General features: G+C 43.2%; 1 protein-coding gene across 2 annotated transcripts in view; it reads right to left on the bottom strand.

Moving 5' to 3' along the window:
* Mthfd1 (methylenetetrahydrofolate dehydrogenase, cyclohydrolase and formyltetrahydrofolate synthetase 1) overlaps window positions 1-15,395 on the bottom strand; it is a 59,245-nt gene that overhangs the window by 33,311 nt on the left and 10,539 nt on the right. For both annotated transcript variants that reach the window (XM_010603005.3, XM_010603006.3), the window contains exons 2-8: window positions 14,620-14,704; window positions 7,987-8,046; window positions 7,560-7,613; window positions 4,526-4,662; window positions 4,284-4,384; window positions 1,989-2,125; window positions 720-831 (exon numbers count right to left, since the gene is read on the bottom strand). In XM_010603005.3, coding sequence (XP_010601307.1) covers window positions 720-831; window positions 1,989-2,125; window positions 4,284-4,384; window positions 4,526-4,662; window positions 7,560-7,613; window positions 7,987-8,046; window positions 14,620-14,704 — 686 coding nt within the window. The remainder of the gene's footprint in view (window positions 1-719; window positions 832-1,988; window positions 2,126-4,283; window positions 4,385-4,525; window positions 4,663-7,559; window positions 7,614-7,986; window positions 8,047-14,619; window positions 14,705-15,395) is intronic.

The raw sequence follows: 15,395 nt of genomic DNA, 5'->3' as shown, positions 1-15,395 counted from the left end.
TACTGAAAGTTATATGAAAAAACTTATCTTCCTCTCTCAAAATCTTTACTTTCACCAGAAGCAAGCACTTTATAGCCTCTCTTTGGTTTGTCCAAATTACAAGCATGTCTATTCTTGCATTTTGGGGTTGTTACTAAGTATAAGGGGGGCTCACCGAAACAGTGCAGTACTGAGAGAGTCTCTCTGATGAGCACAGCGGCTGGTGAGCGACGATCAGGCAGGGAGTGTGCTCAGTGTGGACATGCTGGACAAAGGGACAGGTTGGGGCCCAGAGAGGGAGAGCTGGGGTGGAGAGGACAGCACAGGACTTCTTCAAACTACTCAGAAGAGCACACAGTTTAAGACTCATGCTTCTGGAATTTTCCATTTACTATTTTAGGGCAGGAGTTGACCTTGGAAAACTGAAACCATAGAAAGCAAAACTGTGGATAAGGAGGGACTACTGTATTTTTAAATATTTAAAATACATCTATCATCTTTGTTTAAATAAAGGATGATCTCTAGATGAAGATAGTGCAGTGTCACTAAGTTGTCCCCTCTCGTGTCTTCCTGGACTGTATGGCAAAGTGGCAGAAGTCAAAGGCGGGATCCCAAGCAGCCATTATTCTACCTGCACCCTCTGAACGTCAGTACTTCAAGCACAGAACAACCTAAGAGGCTGTCTCTCAGGCTTCCTGTCCTCGGCCCAGCAACCAAGCTCTTCCCCCAGCAACGCTCACCTTGGACATAATTGATTCCACAGTCGATGACAACCGCCCCAAGTTTGATCCACTCTCCTTTCACCATTTCAGGCTGACCAGTGGCAACCACCAAGATATCACCTTTATTCACCTAGGGGAAGGGATTTGGACTTCAAGAATTAAATAATGCAATGCAAGTTAAGAAAATCCAGAAGCGGAAAGGACACCTCTGAGCTTGTACTAAATTGTCAATTATCACCAGTTATTTCGCGGGAGACTGACTGGGTGAAGGCCTCAAACGCATGCCACATGGGGTGTGTGACAGCCCTTCACACACTGTGCTCGCTCCTACACACGCCCAGAGCTCCTGCACCAGGCCTTTTACCCAGTGGAGAGGCAGTGAGACCTGCAGCATGGAGAAGCACGGGCCGAGACAATGGCCTGCATGCAGTGTCCCAAGGCTGCACCTTCTACAGGATGTGGATGCCACCGCCTCCCAAGGAACACTGCTTTGGGACGACTAAAAGGTGCCAGGCTTCTCTCCTGCCCTGTCCCCACATTTAAGAGACTACAGTCAACAGCGATGCAGACATATTAGCATTCTTGGGCTCAGGAATCTGATGAAGGGGCTCAAGAAGATGCCACAGGCACACAAGTGCCTCCAGAGCACCTCCGACACATACCTGGTGTTTACGGCTCATGTCAAGATGTCTGTCCCCGCAAAGCCTTGGGCAGTCATAGGAGGGACTTTCTCAGAGAGGGCTGAATCTTACAGTGTGTGACTGATTCATGGTGCAATGCTCGGATTAAGGATGGGCAATTACTAAATCAGTCACTGATTGGCTTGGTAGTCTGGATACAATATAAGGGACAGAATGAGGCTTGTCTAGTCCTTGGCCTTGTTGCTTTACTACCTTCTGCCCACTATGAACTTTCTCTGTGATGCCACCCTGCCTTGGAGCCAGATGATTATGGACTGAAACTTCTACAAACTGTGTGCTAACTGTGTGCTAAATAATCCTTTTCTTCTTTAACTTTGGGTGTTGGGTATTTTGTCTCAGCAATGGAAAAAGTACGTAAGACATTTAGGATCTGGACACCAGGGCCAAACCCGGAGCCTGTACTGCTAATTCTGTCTGCCACAAGACAAGTATAAACTTGGGCAAGTTCGTAATTTGAATTTGGTTTTTCATCTTATAAAACGAGAAACATGGCAGTGTAATAATAGGGTTAAGTGGAATAACGAGGGTGATGTGTATACGCACACATGCCCACCACACACAACCTACTGTCTTCCGGGCCTCCTACCTCCTTGTCCAGATGGGCAGACTTGGAATGGCAGGTGGTCACCGTGGCATTGTTCCACAGCAGCAAGTCATGCATCGGGGCACCCACTATCTTACTGCGTCCGACCACCACAGCATGACTTCCGGCAATCTGTACCCCTGCGAGAAAAGCCAGCTTGCATCAGAGCTGGGAGGCAGCAGCCACCCTCCTTTGCATTGCACCCAATGGAAAACTGAGATAAGAAATGCACAAAAGCAGGGTCTCAGCACTAGACACAGTTCCATAAAAATACTCCTTCTTTGGCAATACTCAGTTCTAGGGCTTCAGCTACTGATTGGAACTGTACACTGTCCTTCTTGCTGTGGATCTGAGGCCAAGATCCATTCACTGAGTCATAGGGGAGTGGGAAGAAATCCTACACTCAAAAAAGAAACTCTGACGTCCAGCTAAAGAGCCACATATAAGAAGTTATCACAGGAAAAACAGTTATAACAACTAGGGTATCGAAATGAGGTGGAGAGAAATGAAGAAAATTAGATTAGTATCATAAATTCTTTTCAACTTTAGCAAATTTATTTATGTGGTTCCTCATCTAAATTTCACTTTCGGCTTAGGGCCTGATCCATAGGGTGATTTGCAGGGAAAATGGGCTGTAGTGGAAAGCTTTCTTTTTGCTTACTCAGCACACACACACTTTGGCAACAAAATGATGTCCTTTTAAGGACTGACTTCTACTCTACTCAACAGATTTGTGGGAGTACTCATTAGTAGAAAATGGCCCTACTTATTATCCCCTGGCCAATAAATGTATTTAAGTTTTGGGGGTTTTTTTGGGGGGGTACTGGGGGATCAAACTTGGGACCTTGTGCTTGAGAGGCAGGCAGCGAAACCACTGAGCTAAATCCCTGGCCCACCCCTGGCCAATAAAATCCAATCCCATGACGATTAGAAGGAACAAAGCTTCACCTTCTTGGGGTCACTAGGAGCCTAAGAATGTACCCTAACAGAAAGCAGCACCCAGTCAAGGCTGGAGGTTGTGGACCCTTGTGAGAAGGGGTTCCAGAGTAAATTATGCTTCTTGCTTAAAATTAATTTTATTAGGAAAGTATCAGCTCTTATATAATGTTACTGTCATGATCATCTAGGAATAAAAGTTCAAAGTGTGAAGTGCTGAAAAAGCACTTGGTTTGGAATGTGGCTTAGTAACAGAGCACTAGTCAAGTATGCAAGAGGTCCTGGGTTTAACACCAACACCACAAAATAAATAAATAAGCAATACTTTAGTGTACTTGTCAGGATTCACCAAAGACCTGAAGCTGCCTTAGGACAAACAGAAGCTTTATTATCAGTAAGAGGAAGTGGGAACTAAGCACAGTAGCATTTTAATCCCATCACTCTGAGAGGATAAGGCAAGAGGATCACAAATTTAAGCCCAGCTTGGGCAACTGAGCAAGACCATCTCAAAAAGCCTGGGGATGTAGTTTAGTGTGGACGCCACACACACACACACACACACACACACACACACACACACACACAGTGGGACACTTATAGCTGCTGCAGCTTATGGGATTTGTTTGCCTGTTTGTTTTGAGCCAGAGTCTCACTAACTTGTCCTAGCTGGCCTCAAATTTGTGATTGTCCTGCCTCAATCTCCTGAGTAACTGGGGTTACAGGGGATTTGTTTTTTAAAGTTGTAATACACTGTTTGCTTAATATGCTGAACAATATAAATTCAGCTGTAGGACTGAACTGTAAGAGCTATCTAAAGGCTATAGCTTGACCTTTTCTTGACAACTACACAAAATTTTCACTTATATTGGTCAAATTTTCCACTTGAAACTTCTGACCTACTTCTTTTGAAATCAACCCATTTTCCTGCAAAAATAACCTCTGCTAAAAGTATTCATACTGAAATCCTACTCTGTAATGAGGCAACATGGCCAACTGTTGGAGAGCTCTGCTGCCAGCCATCTGTCTGGACTTGGAGCCTCTGGAGCCTTGGTGCTGGTTCCAGGACGGGGAATTTTTACTTTTTATCCTTACATCATCTCTGAATTCTTATTACCATATAGAGGACTTTTTACCCCCCATAAAAATAAACTGCTTCAAACTCAAATAACCCAGAGTTCAAATCTTGGTTCTGATGTTTTCTTAGCTGTCGAACGATGACAGCTCCTACTTCGTAGGGTTGTCAAGAAAAACTGGGAATTGAGGTAGAGTCCCTAGTGGACAGGGCCCACTTAGGGCCCACAGGACACTTTCTCTGGACTTGCACAAGAAGTGCTGCTCTCCTGCGGGCTGCTTTGTCTTTACCTGTCTGTTTGATGAGTTCCAAGCATCCTTTGGGTGTACAAGGAATGAAACAGTCATTCAGATCACCACGAGCAAGTTTTCCAGCATTGATGCTAGTCAATCTAAAATACCAGAAGTGATAAAAATAAGAAGAAAATAAAGGTATCTTTGTTTTTCAGAAACAAATATGACGTGTGTCCAAAACAGAAACGGATAACAGATGGAACCGTGCAGTGCACTGCAGGGCCCTAAGTCACGCTCACCCGTCCACATCCTTTTCAGGAGCAACAGCATTGATAACTGCCTCAGTGTTAATGGGAGTCTCCGAATCTAAAGGCAGCTGTACGATGAATCCATGTACAGTGGAGTCTTCATTCAAAGATATGATATGCTTTAACACCTAAAAGTAAGACCACATATAATCTGTACACTGCACAGAAATCAAAAAGTAGAGAAACACTTTCCAGAGCAAACATCAAGCTGGGCACATAATCCCAGGACTCAGGAGGCTGAGGCAGGAGGATTGTCGTGAGTACAAGTTCAGCCGGGGCTACATAGCGAGTTCAAGGACAGCGTGAACTGCCTAGTGAGACTCTACCTCAAAAAACAAAACAAATAACGAACAAACAAAAAACACAAAGCAAACATCAAGTTATCCCACTTCCCCCAAGAGCTTAATAAGAGTTCTCTCAGCATCTACCTCTCCCTAAATGCTGAGAGAAGCTATACTTTTAAACAGACTGTATCTCCCAGGTGTTTGGTAAGAAATCCATCAAGAAGTGAGCTGAGAACTTTAGTAACTTACTATTGCAACAGCAAGACCCAGGTTACAACCTTCTAAAAGAAGATATGGAGCAGCAATGCCCAGCAGTCCTTGCCATGGTGAGAAAGGCCTTCTAGTTCACACCTTATAGTCCAACAGCAGCTACTGAGCACTTGAAATGTGGCTGGGGAACCCAAGGAGCTGAATTTTTAATTTTACCTCATTATAATTAATTTTTTTCATTAAGCTTATTGGTACATTTTAAGAATATAATATGGCATTCATCACTGGGAATTTGTACCTTTATATGATGTATCCCTTGATTCTTATTTTTCCCCACTTTCCTGCCCTCCCTTCAACTCTTCTACCCCTCCCTATTTACAAAGTCTTTGTATCCGTTTTTTCCTTTTCCTTCTTCCCTTTCCCCTGCTCCTGTATAATTAAATTTAAATAGGAAAATGGGGCTGGAGGCCACCAGATTGCACAGTACAGGTACAGAACTTTCTCACAACCTCCAAAGCTCCTTTTCCCTCCCGTCCTTTCCAGTTAACCCGTAGTTCTGCTTTTTATAGTCACCATTGATCTGTTCTATGCATAAACACATTATATAAATGGAATTCGTACTTGGTTTTAAAATCAAACATAATTCAGGCGCACGGCCCAAGTCACAGCGTCAGCTGTCCCTTCTACATGTAGATCTCGGTTTTATGGACTCACTTGTACTTCAAGAAAACCAGAAGAGGCCTTTTACGCAGTGCCAGTGCTGGGGATGGAAGCCAGGGCCTCACACTTCCTAGGCAAGGGCTCTACCACAGACCTACGCCCCCAACCCTAGGTCCAGGATCAGGGTTTTGCTTTTGGTTTTTTTTGTTGCTGCTGTTTTGTGTGTGTGTGTGTGTGTGTGTGTGTGTGTGGTAGTAAGGATTGAATACAGGGCCTCCATACTGAGCTATATCCCCAACACCCCCATTGTTTTTTGTTTGTTTTTGTTTTTTGTTTTTTTTTGAGGCTGGGTCTTGCTAAGTTGCTAAATTGCCCAGGCTGGACTCATATTGGCAATCCTCCTGCCTGGGCTCTCTCAGCATCTACCTCTCCCTAAATGCTGAGAGAAGCTATACTTTTAAACAGACTGTATCTCCCAGGTGTTTGGTAAGAAATCCATCAAGAAGTGAGCTGAGAACTTTAGTAACTTACTATTGCAACAGCAAGACCCAGGTTACAACCTTCTAAAAGAAGATATGGAGCAGCAATGCCCAGCAGTCCTTGCCATGGTGAGAAAGGCCTTCTAGTTCACACCTTATAGTCCAACAGCAGCTACTGAGCACTTGAAATGTGGCTGGGGAACCCAAGGAGCTGAATTTTTAATTTTACCTCATTATAATTAATTTTTTTCATTAAGCTTATTGGTACATTTTAAGAATATAATATGGCATTCATCACTGGGAATTTGCACCTTTATATGATGTATCCCTTGATTCTTATTTTTCCCCACTTTCCTGCCCTCCCTTCAACTCTTCTACCCCTCCCTATTTACAAAGTCTTTGTATCCGTTTTTTCCTTTTCCTTCTTCCCTTTCCCCTGCTCCTGTATAATTAAATTTAAATAGGAAAATGGGGCTGGAGGCCACCAGATTGCACAGTACAGGTACAGAACTTTCTCACAACCTCCAAAGCTCCTTTTCCCTCCCGTCCTTTCCAGTTAACCCGTAGTTCTGCTTTTTATAGTCACCATTGATCTGTTCTATGCATAAACACATTATATAAATGGAATTCGTACTTGGTTTTAAAATCAAACATAATTCAGGCGCACGGCCCAAGTCACAGCGTCAGCTGTCCCTTCTACATGTAGATCTCGGTTTTATGGACTCACTTGTACTTCAAGAAAACCAGAAGAGGCCTTTTACGCAGTGCCAGTGCTGGGGATGGAAGCCAGGGCCTCACACTTCCTAGGCAAGGGCTCTACCACAGACCTACGCCCCCAACCCTAGGTCCAGGATCAGGGTTTTGCTTTTGGTTTTTTTTGTTGCTGCTGCTTTGTGTGTGTGTGTGTGTGTGTGTGTGTGTGTGGTAGTAAGGATTGAATACAGGGCCTCCATACTGAGCTATATCCCCAACACCCCCATTGTTTTTTGTTTGTTTTTGTTTTTTGTTTTTTTTTGAGGCTGGGTCTTGCTAAGTTGCTAAATTGCCCAGGCTGGACTCATATTGGCAATCCTCCTGCCTGGGCCTCCCAGAGTGCTAGGATTACAAGTGTGTGCCACGGTACCCAGCCCCCAAGAAGCAGTTTTAATAACACCACAGGTGGCCTGGAAGCAAAGGGTACTGTAATCAGATGCTGAGGACCAAATGTTTATCCCTAGGACTGCACTACTTACTCTAATGGTTTTCAAGGACTTCTTGGTGGTGAAGTCTGAAGAATAATTACCTGGAGGTCTTATGTACACAAAATGACTCTCAGCTCTCAAGTTTCACTAAACCAAACAGAAAAGTACTTCAGCTGCCCTGTTTTCAGTCAACTGATTCATAAGGGCTCACCTCAGATTCTGTGGCTGATCTTGGTAATTTAATGTGAGTGGCTTTGATCCCAATCTGCAAAAGTGAACATTTCAAACAGGTAAACGGCAACAGAACTTGAGATACGGGCCCACTTCTTTTACGGACACGACTCAAACAAACCAGGAGTGCTAGTCAGTTATCATCCCACCCTGAACCCGTGTATCGTTCACTTGCTGTCCCCTCTGTGCTCACCACAATTTTATGCCTGCTATTCCTGGTCTTTGGGAAGTAAGAAATCATGGGCCAGAAAACATTCAAGGGCAAGCAGAGGATGAAGCACTAGGTCATTTGCAAGACAGATAAAAGTATGCTGGACGGTGAAAGTTTTATGGGAGCAGCATAAAGAACCACAGACAGGACCTGGGGTGAAGGTGGGGAGGCTGACAGCAGCTGTTCTAGGCTTTACCTCTTCGGCAGCCTTCCGCTTCACATTTATATAAAGATTGGAATCATCTCTGTCGCCAACCTAGAATAATAAATACATGCAAATCAGACAACCAGGAAATGGCAAAGTGTACAGAAAAGTTTCTGTGATTTCTGTTGTGATCAAAAGGAATGTCTGAGAGTGCCACTCTTGTTTCAGAGAACTTGTTCAGGAGAAAAAGGAGGCTGTCAGGGCAGAAGGGGGATGTGAACATAGGTGATACTCAGCTGCCCCCAACAAGACTTAGCTGAGTCCCAGCGAAAAAGGTTGAAGAAAAGAAAAAGTGAAACAGAGCAATAGCACCCAGCTATAGTCCCAACTACTCAAGAGGCTGAGGCAGGATGACTTGTGCCCAGGAGTCCAAGGCCAGCCTGTACAGTAGAGCAAAACCCAATTGCAAGAGAAGGGTAGTGGGGAGGGAAAGAAAGAGGAAGTAGAGGATATCTGTTTTTTTTTTTTTTTTTTTTGGTACCAGGGGACCTTCCATTTGTGAGGCAGGTGGCGGAACCACTGAGCTAAACCCCCGGCCACAGAAAAGACAAGCTAGTTTCTCCCAGAAATGCAGAGGGAAACACGAAAGATAAAGCACTGAAGCTTGGCTGGATCCTCAGAATGGGACCGAGTGGAAAGGCCGCCCTTCACCATGGTATTTTAGACTCGGCTGCTACTAGACGCTGCCCTCAGTTCTCAGGCGCACGGCCCAAGTCGCAGCGTTAGCTGTCCCTTCTACATGTAGATCTCAGTTTTATGGACTCACTTGTACTTCAAGAAAACCAGAAGAGGCCTTTTACGCAGTGCCAGTGCTGGGGATGGAAGCCAGGGCCTCACACTTCCTAGGCAAGGGCTCTACCACAGACCTACGCCCCCAACCCTAGGCATTTTACAGGAAAAAAATGGTTACACAATCCCAGACAGATTGGATACAAGAATGTTAAAGAAAATCAGATTCTTGACTGGCAGTCAAGTGGGTGGTTGGAAGACAGGCGTACAAATCTCAATCCCAATACAGTTTATCAAGAACACTACTAAAGCATTTTATTATCTGGAATGTAAATCTTTGTTCAAAGTGGCTAAATATTATATCATCCCCCCCCCCAAAAAAAATCCTATTCCAGAATAGGTTAGGGTTTTACTCTATTTAATTAGTTAACACCAGGAGCCCTCAAACTGTTTCTGTAAAGGGCCAGACTAAAATGGTGTATCTTAGTCTTTGTGGGTCACACCCCAGGTCACAACTGTTGCTACTTTTTATTATTTATTTATTTATTTTTGAGACAGGGTCTCACTTTGTAGTCGAGACTGGCCCAGAACTCACTACATAGCCCAGGCTGGTCTCGAACTCACAGTGATCCTCCTGCCTCAGCCTCCTGAGTGCTGGGATTACAGGCATGCACCATTATGATTAGCTCCTGTTGCTACTTTTTAAATCTTTGACATCTTAGTAGCATTTGGACATGGGCTGATGTTTGAGCATCCCTGTTTTATATCATAAAATATCTTAGATATTGCTCTACTCATTTTCTTTCCATTTCAAGAACTTTTGTAGGTATTTAGGTCAGTTGAATACATTACTTTTATTGATTTTGTCCATGTTTTGTGAGATTTAAGTGAGTTACTGAATAAAGAAAGCACTGTGATAATTCCTGGTAGTAAACACAGATTAGCTATTACATTTTAATAACTAAGATGTTTTATGTACTAAGGGATGAAAATACAACCTCATTTCTAACTCTTTTGAAAAGTTAACTCAACTTTGTATAAATATGGTATTATATTTATGTATTTATACAATACAGTATTCAGTTATGTGGAAAGTTAGCTCAGTTAAAAATTGTTTTCCCCAATTTTAAAGTATATTCTTGGGCTGGATCATGAATGTCCTTGAATGTAATAGCAAGGAATTAAAACAGAACAAAACAAACAACCAAAGAATTAAAAAAAAAATAATAAAAAAAACAAAACAAAGGGAAAACACATGGATTTTGAGGCCAGAGCTGGGTTCTGGTCTCAGAATCGGTCCATTTCCTGACTGGTGTTGGGCAAGCTACATGAGATCTATGTGCACCAGTAAAGGGTTCTCACGTTGTAGGGATAGTGTAACAATTAGAACAACTACAAATGCAATTACAAATACACAGGCCATTTGAACTAAAGCCAACACTCTACAGCTCCAAGAAGTGCTGCTATTTCTTCAATAAAGTGGGTGTAGCTGGGTGAACTGTAGTCAGATTTGGGGGATTGTTTTGTTTTGTGGTGCTGGGGATGGAACCCAGGGCCTCACAGAGGCTAGGCTGGTACTCTACCACTGAGCTTCACCCCCAGCCCCAGACCTCAATTTTAACAGGGCTGCTTCAAAGGTCAAAAGGACAGGGAGGAGGTGTCAACAAAAGAGATCTAGAACCAGGGAGCAGGTGACTACAGAGGCACCAGGATGGGGGCGACAGGAATGAAGAGGAAAGAACTGATTCCAAGAGCTAATGAAAAGCAGACTCCACAGCGCAACTGCCCTGTGGGAAGTAAAGGGGCAGAAATCCTGACCTGATGACATCAGGCTTCTAGAATGGGTGTGCAGGAAGACGGCAGTGCCGGCACTAGGACGGAACAGGTCTAAAGAGAGGAGATGCGACCACAACATATTATGTAAGCCTCATAGCACAGAAAAATGTTGACTCTGGTGCCAAAGTACAAGATTGGAACAGTAAACCACTATTTTATTATGAGGGCATAAGAGATGGGCTGTGGAACAGTGTTTATAAATAATAAAAACACTGTAATCAGTAAAATTAAAGCTGATTCTGAAAGTCAGTCTTAAAAGTGAGGAAATACAAAAAAAGATGGTGCATGTCTGCAATCCCAGCACTTGGAAGGCTGAGACAGGAGGATCACAAATTCCAGGCCAGCCTGGACTGCACAGCAAAATAAAAAACAAAAGAAAAGATAATAAATAAAAAATTCCTCCCAAAGACTTTAACTGGCTTTATTTGTAATTCCAGAATCAGGGAACACTGCATTCTATAAGCTAGAACTAGCATTTCAATGAATGAGTAGCATAACTTTTGGAGACACAACAAAGCCAAAGTAGGATTAAAAAAATAAAAGCACATAGGTCAAAGTTCTTTTCTTTGTAAGGTGGGCACAGGGAGTCAGAAAAACAAATAGTTCACTGGTTAAAACTGGGTTACAACAGGTTACCCGTTTTCACAGAGGAAGCTTTACTCTCATGCCAACTCAAACTGCCCTGTTTTGGAAATCTGTCTATGCGCTTTCGAATCTGATTGCTCAAAAGTCAGATAAACAGTCTCAGTTGATGACACAGGTCTTTAGCACTGGTGACTCCATTTTGGTTTTTACATGGGTCTGCTGGGTCGCAGTGAAGGTACTTAGTTCAAAACAATGGCCTCATTTTAAAAATTTTTGTTAAGCACGGATTTCATTTATCTAGTTATTTAGTTTGTTTGTTTTGCAGTGTTAGGGTTCAAGCCCAGAGTCTCACACATTCTAGGCAAGTGTTCCAGCATTGAGCTACACTCCCACCTCAGAAACAGATTTCTTTTTTGCGGGGGCGGGACCAGGGATTGAACTCTGGTCCCTGTGCGCGCGAGGCAGGCGACAGAACCAATGAGCTAAATCCTCAGCTCAGAAACAGATTTCTTGCCTATGACTTTTTCTTTCTTTTTTATAGCAAACAATTTGCAAGAATAAGCCAAGAAATAACTACTCTCCAAATGTAATAAGTATACATCCACAATACACACCTTTGATTCTTAGTAATCTGCAAAGAAAGGAAAACCCACCACAGCAGAGAACACAACAGGAACTGAAACCCAGGCCTTGTGTTCCTTTTTCCTCAGCAAGGCCTCAAAGACAGCAAGGGAAAATGATATTTAAGTTCCATTCATTCTGAATATCTTGATAAAACCTAACAAGGAGTTAAAGATGTATGGAGACTGGCACATGGAAAGAGCACAAGGCTAGGAAGCTGCACTTCTGAAAGGAGTTTCAAATGAAGCTGCGAGTTTCCTGGTGGGGTTTTTTTTTTTTTTGGTACCGGGGATCAAACTTGCTCCCTTGCAGCGGAACCACTGAGCCAAATCCCTGGCCCCACAAATTTCCTGTTTGAATCAGTCCTTCAAACAAATTTGTATCTGCCCAAACAAGTATCTATCTGCTGAATGCCTCCCTACTGGGTGACTCTGGAGCTCAGGAAAGAAACTCTGGATAGAGGAGGCCTAAATTTGGAAGTGTCCCTTCACGAAGCTACACGGTTGAGTGAGGTCACTTCCAGAAAAGATCTGAGGGCTGAGTCCTAAAACAGTCACGTGATTAGGTATCAGGGAGACAAGAAGTGTCACAGGAGACCAGAGAAGGTAGGGCAAAGAGTGGTGTTCCAGAAATCAAGAGACCGAAATTCAGAAGGGATTTAGATGTGGGAGCTACCGGCCTGCCAGATGAAATTCCCAGGCCAGGGATTCTCAAAGTGTAGCTCACCCATTCTTGGAGGAACTGCTATACTGTTCTCCACAATGACTACACTAACTTACAGCCCCATCAACAATGAATGAGTCCTTTTCCCAGGACTCTATGGTGACAGTTCTTACCAGGCAAACCTGAGGACTCTCCTGTCCTGGCCTTCTCTGACTCTGTTTGTCAGGGTTTTATACAGGCGACTCCATTTTGATTCTGACAACTTTCAAGTACTACTATGATGTTGTCAGCCTTTTTCAATGGGTTGACTTCTATACCAGGAGTACAAAATAACGGTGGGTAAGACAGCTTGGTGACAGCGTGAAGTCAAGACAAAGGCACCAGTCCACACTAGTCACCAAAGTATCCTTCACTGCCACACAGATTCCAGTTTAAGAAGGCCCTTGAAAAAGCAATATGACTTATACATATATATTTTTTTTTCTTTCTTTCTTTCTTTTTTAGAGGCAGGATCTCGCTATGTGATTCAGGCTGCCTTTGAACTCACAGTGTAGCCCAGGTTGGCCTCTAATTTGCAGCAATCCTCCTGCCTCAGCCTCCTGAGCACTGGGATTACAGTTGTGCCCCACCATGCCCACCTTATGAGGAAGCAATACAAATGACTGATTTTATTAAATCTCAACCGGTGAGTACATGTCCTTTCAGTAATCTCCATGAGTACAGAGCACGCCTGCTGCCCACGGATGCACAGTGGCTGTCACTTGGAAATGTGATTGTGGGTTTTTTGGCCTTGCCAGCTGAACTACATGTATTTTTCTATGGAACACCAACTCTTCTTGAAAGAACAACTGACAAACAAGGATTAAGTTTAAGTATTTGGCAAATATTTTCTCAAAAAAATGAATAAAATGAGCCTGATACTCGAAGGAAAACAACTAACTGCCTCTGTTGCCAGTAAAATTTCTAGGCTGGGGGTATAGCTCAGCGGTAGAGCAGGGCTTAGCAGGTGCAAGGCCCTAGATTCAACCCTCAGCACCAAACAAATAAAAACCTTAAATTTTCAAGCAAATATTAGAAGCTCTAATCCACCTCTGTGAGCTTGACAGCTTCTCTCAGGATTTTTCTGCTAAGCTCCTTGGTGATATTAATTACCGACTATGGTTTTTTATACCGTGTAACAAAATGTATTAACATATGGAAGATCTGCATGATTCAGTGAATCATTATTTCCCAAATGAGAAATGAAGGAGGTAACAAAACTACCCCTTGGTAAATATCCATTTCAACTGTAGCATTTTCATATAACAAAATAGGAAAGGATGAAACAAAGTATGAAAGCTCACTAAGAGTTTCAGATTGGACAATGCAACTAACCTTTCAAGCTACTTTTTGAGTCCTGATGCAGTAACAAAGAAAAAGATCCACAATTATCTGGGACTATTAAAACCTTGACAACTATGTATCTATAGGAGGCCCAATACTCTGAAGAGACTGAATGCAGCGGCAAGGGGGAGCCCAGCTCCTCCCTTACACCAGGTGGTGCCAAGTTATGTAACACACACAAAATAATACCCCTCTTACTAAATTTTACTGTGCAAAAGTTCTTTCCCCATAATACCCTTCCTACTGGTTTGTTTTTTTGTTTTTTTTTTGGTACTGGGGATTGAACACAGGTCCTTGCGCTTGCGAGGAAGGCGGCAGAACCACTGAGCTAAATCCCTGGCCCCTACTGGTATTTTTTAATGAATATTTTTTTAAAACTTGGGCTTTCATTTCCAATAAAGTAAATATTGATACCTAAGTCCATATAAAGAAAGTTCCTTGAAGTTCCAAATGTTGAGTATAAAGGGTCCTACAAAGACCAAAGGCTAAAAGTGATTGGCCTAGCAAAAGGGAATCAGCAGATAAGAGCAGGGGGACCGGGACAAATGAGTATTGGAAATTGAGCTGAAGAGGGACACCTTATAAAGAAAAAACGAAGAGGTGTGAGGTTTCACAAAAGCAAAAATAAGGAGGGGGATTTAGCTCAGTGGTGCCATGCCTGCCTCACAAGTGCAAATTCCTGTGTCTGATCCCCGGTACCATGGGGGAAAAAAAAGGAAGTAGAGGTCTGAACTGCTTATTCCTTGAATGTCTGAACTGCTATTGCAAGACTGAGTAAGGAGGATGTTAACAGCAATATCATCATACCTGTAAAATCGCCAGGCCTGGTGCAAAGCCAGGTACTTGCTCTTTCATCTGAGCCACTTGATTCTTCAGTCTCTCCCTTATTTGCCTGGAGAAAAAGGAAAGGCTAGCATTAACAGATCATGATACAAGAATAACTGAGTGATATGGATTACTAGACATATTTCTCTTTCATATTAAAAATGCCTTCACTAGGGCCAGGGATTTAGATCAGTGGCATTGCACCTGCCTTGCAAGCACAAGGTCCTGAGTTCGATTCCTGGTACCAAAAAAATACTAATAAAAATAAAAAATAAAAATACCTTCAGTAAATGGATAACATTTGGTATAATATGTGTTATAATCTGCCCATCCATTTTCTAGGCCTCAGTTGACATGGATCTCTTCTGACCCTGCTGATACTGCACAGGCCGTGGATGTGGGAGTCCACTTAAAGTGCAATAGTTGAGCTGGGGATGTAGCTCAGTGGGAGAGCAGCTGCCTGGCCTGCTCAAGGCCCCGGGTTCAATCCCCAGCATTCCAATGAAATAAAACAGCTGGTGGTATTCAAAATCATACAGTGAATAAATGAAAACCTGGACAATACTTCTAGAAGTCACCGGTCCTTGTCGTTTTCAGTATTTCCATTTTTGAGACAAGATCTCACTGTATAGTTCAAACTGACCTTGACTCACTACGTAACCAAGGCTGGCCTTGAACTCACAGCAATCCTGCTGCCTCAGCCTCCTGAGTGCTGAGATCGATTACCGGTGTGTGCCACAATGCCTGGCAGTATTTCC

The sequence above is a fragment of the Fukomys damarensis genome, unplaced genomic scaffold (genome assembly GCF_012274545.1).
Source record: "Fukomys damarensis isolate Sample0158 unplaced genomic scaffold, DMR_v1.0_HiC HiC_scaffold_21, whole genome shotgun sequence".
NCBI classification, from domain to species: Eukaryota; Metazoa; Chordata; class Mammalia; order Rodentia; family Bathyergidae; genus Fukomys; species Fukomys damarensis.
The sequence above is the reverse complement of the archived record's forward strand: the minus strand, read 5'-3'. Positions and strand labels throughout refer to the sequence as shown.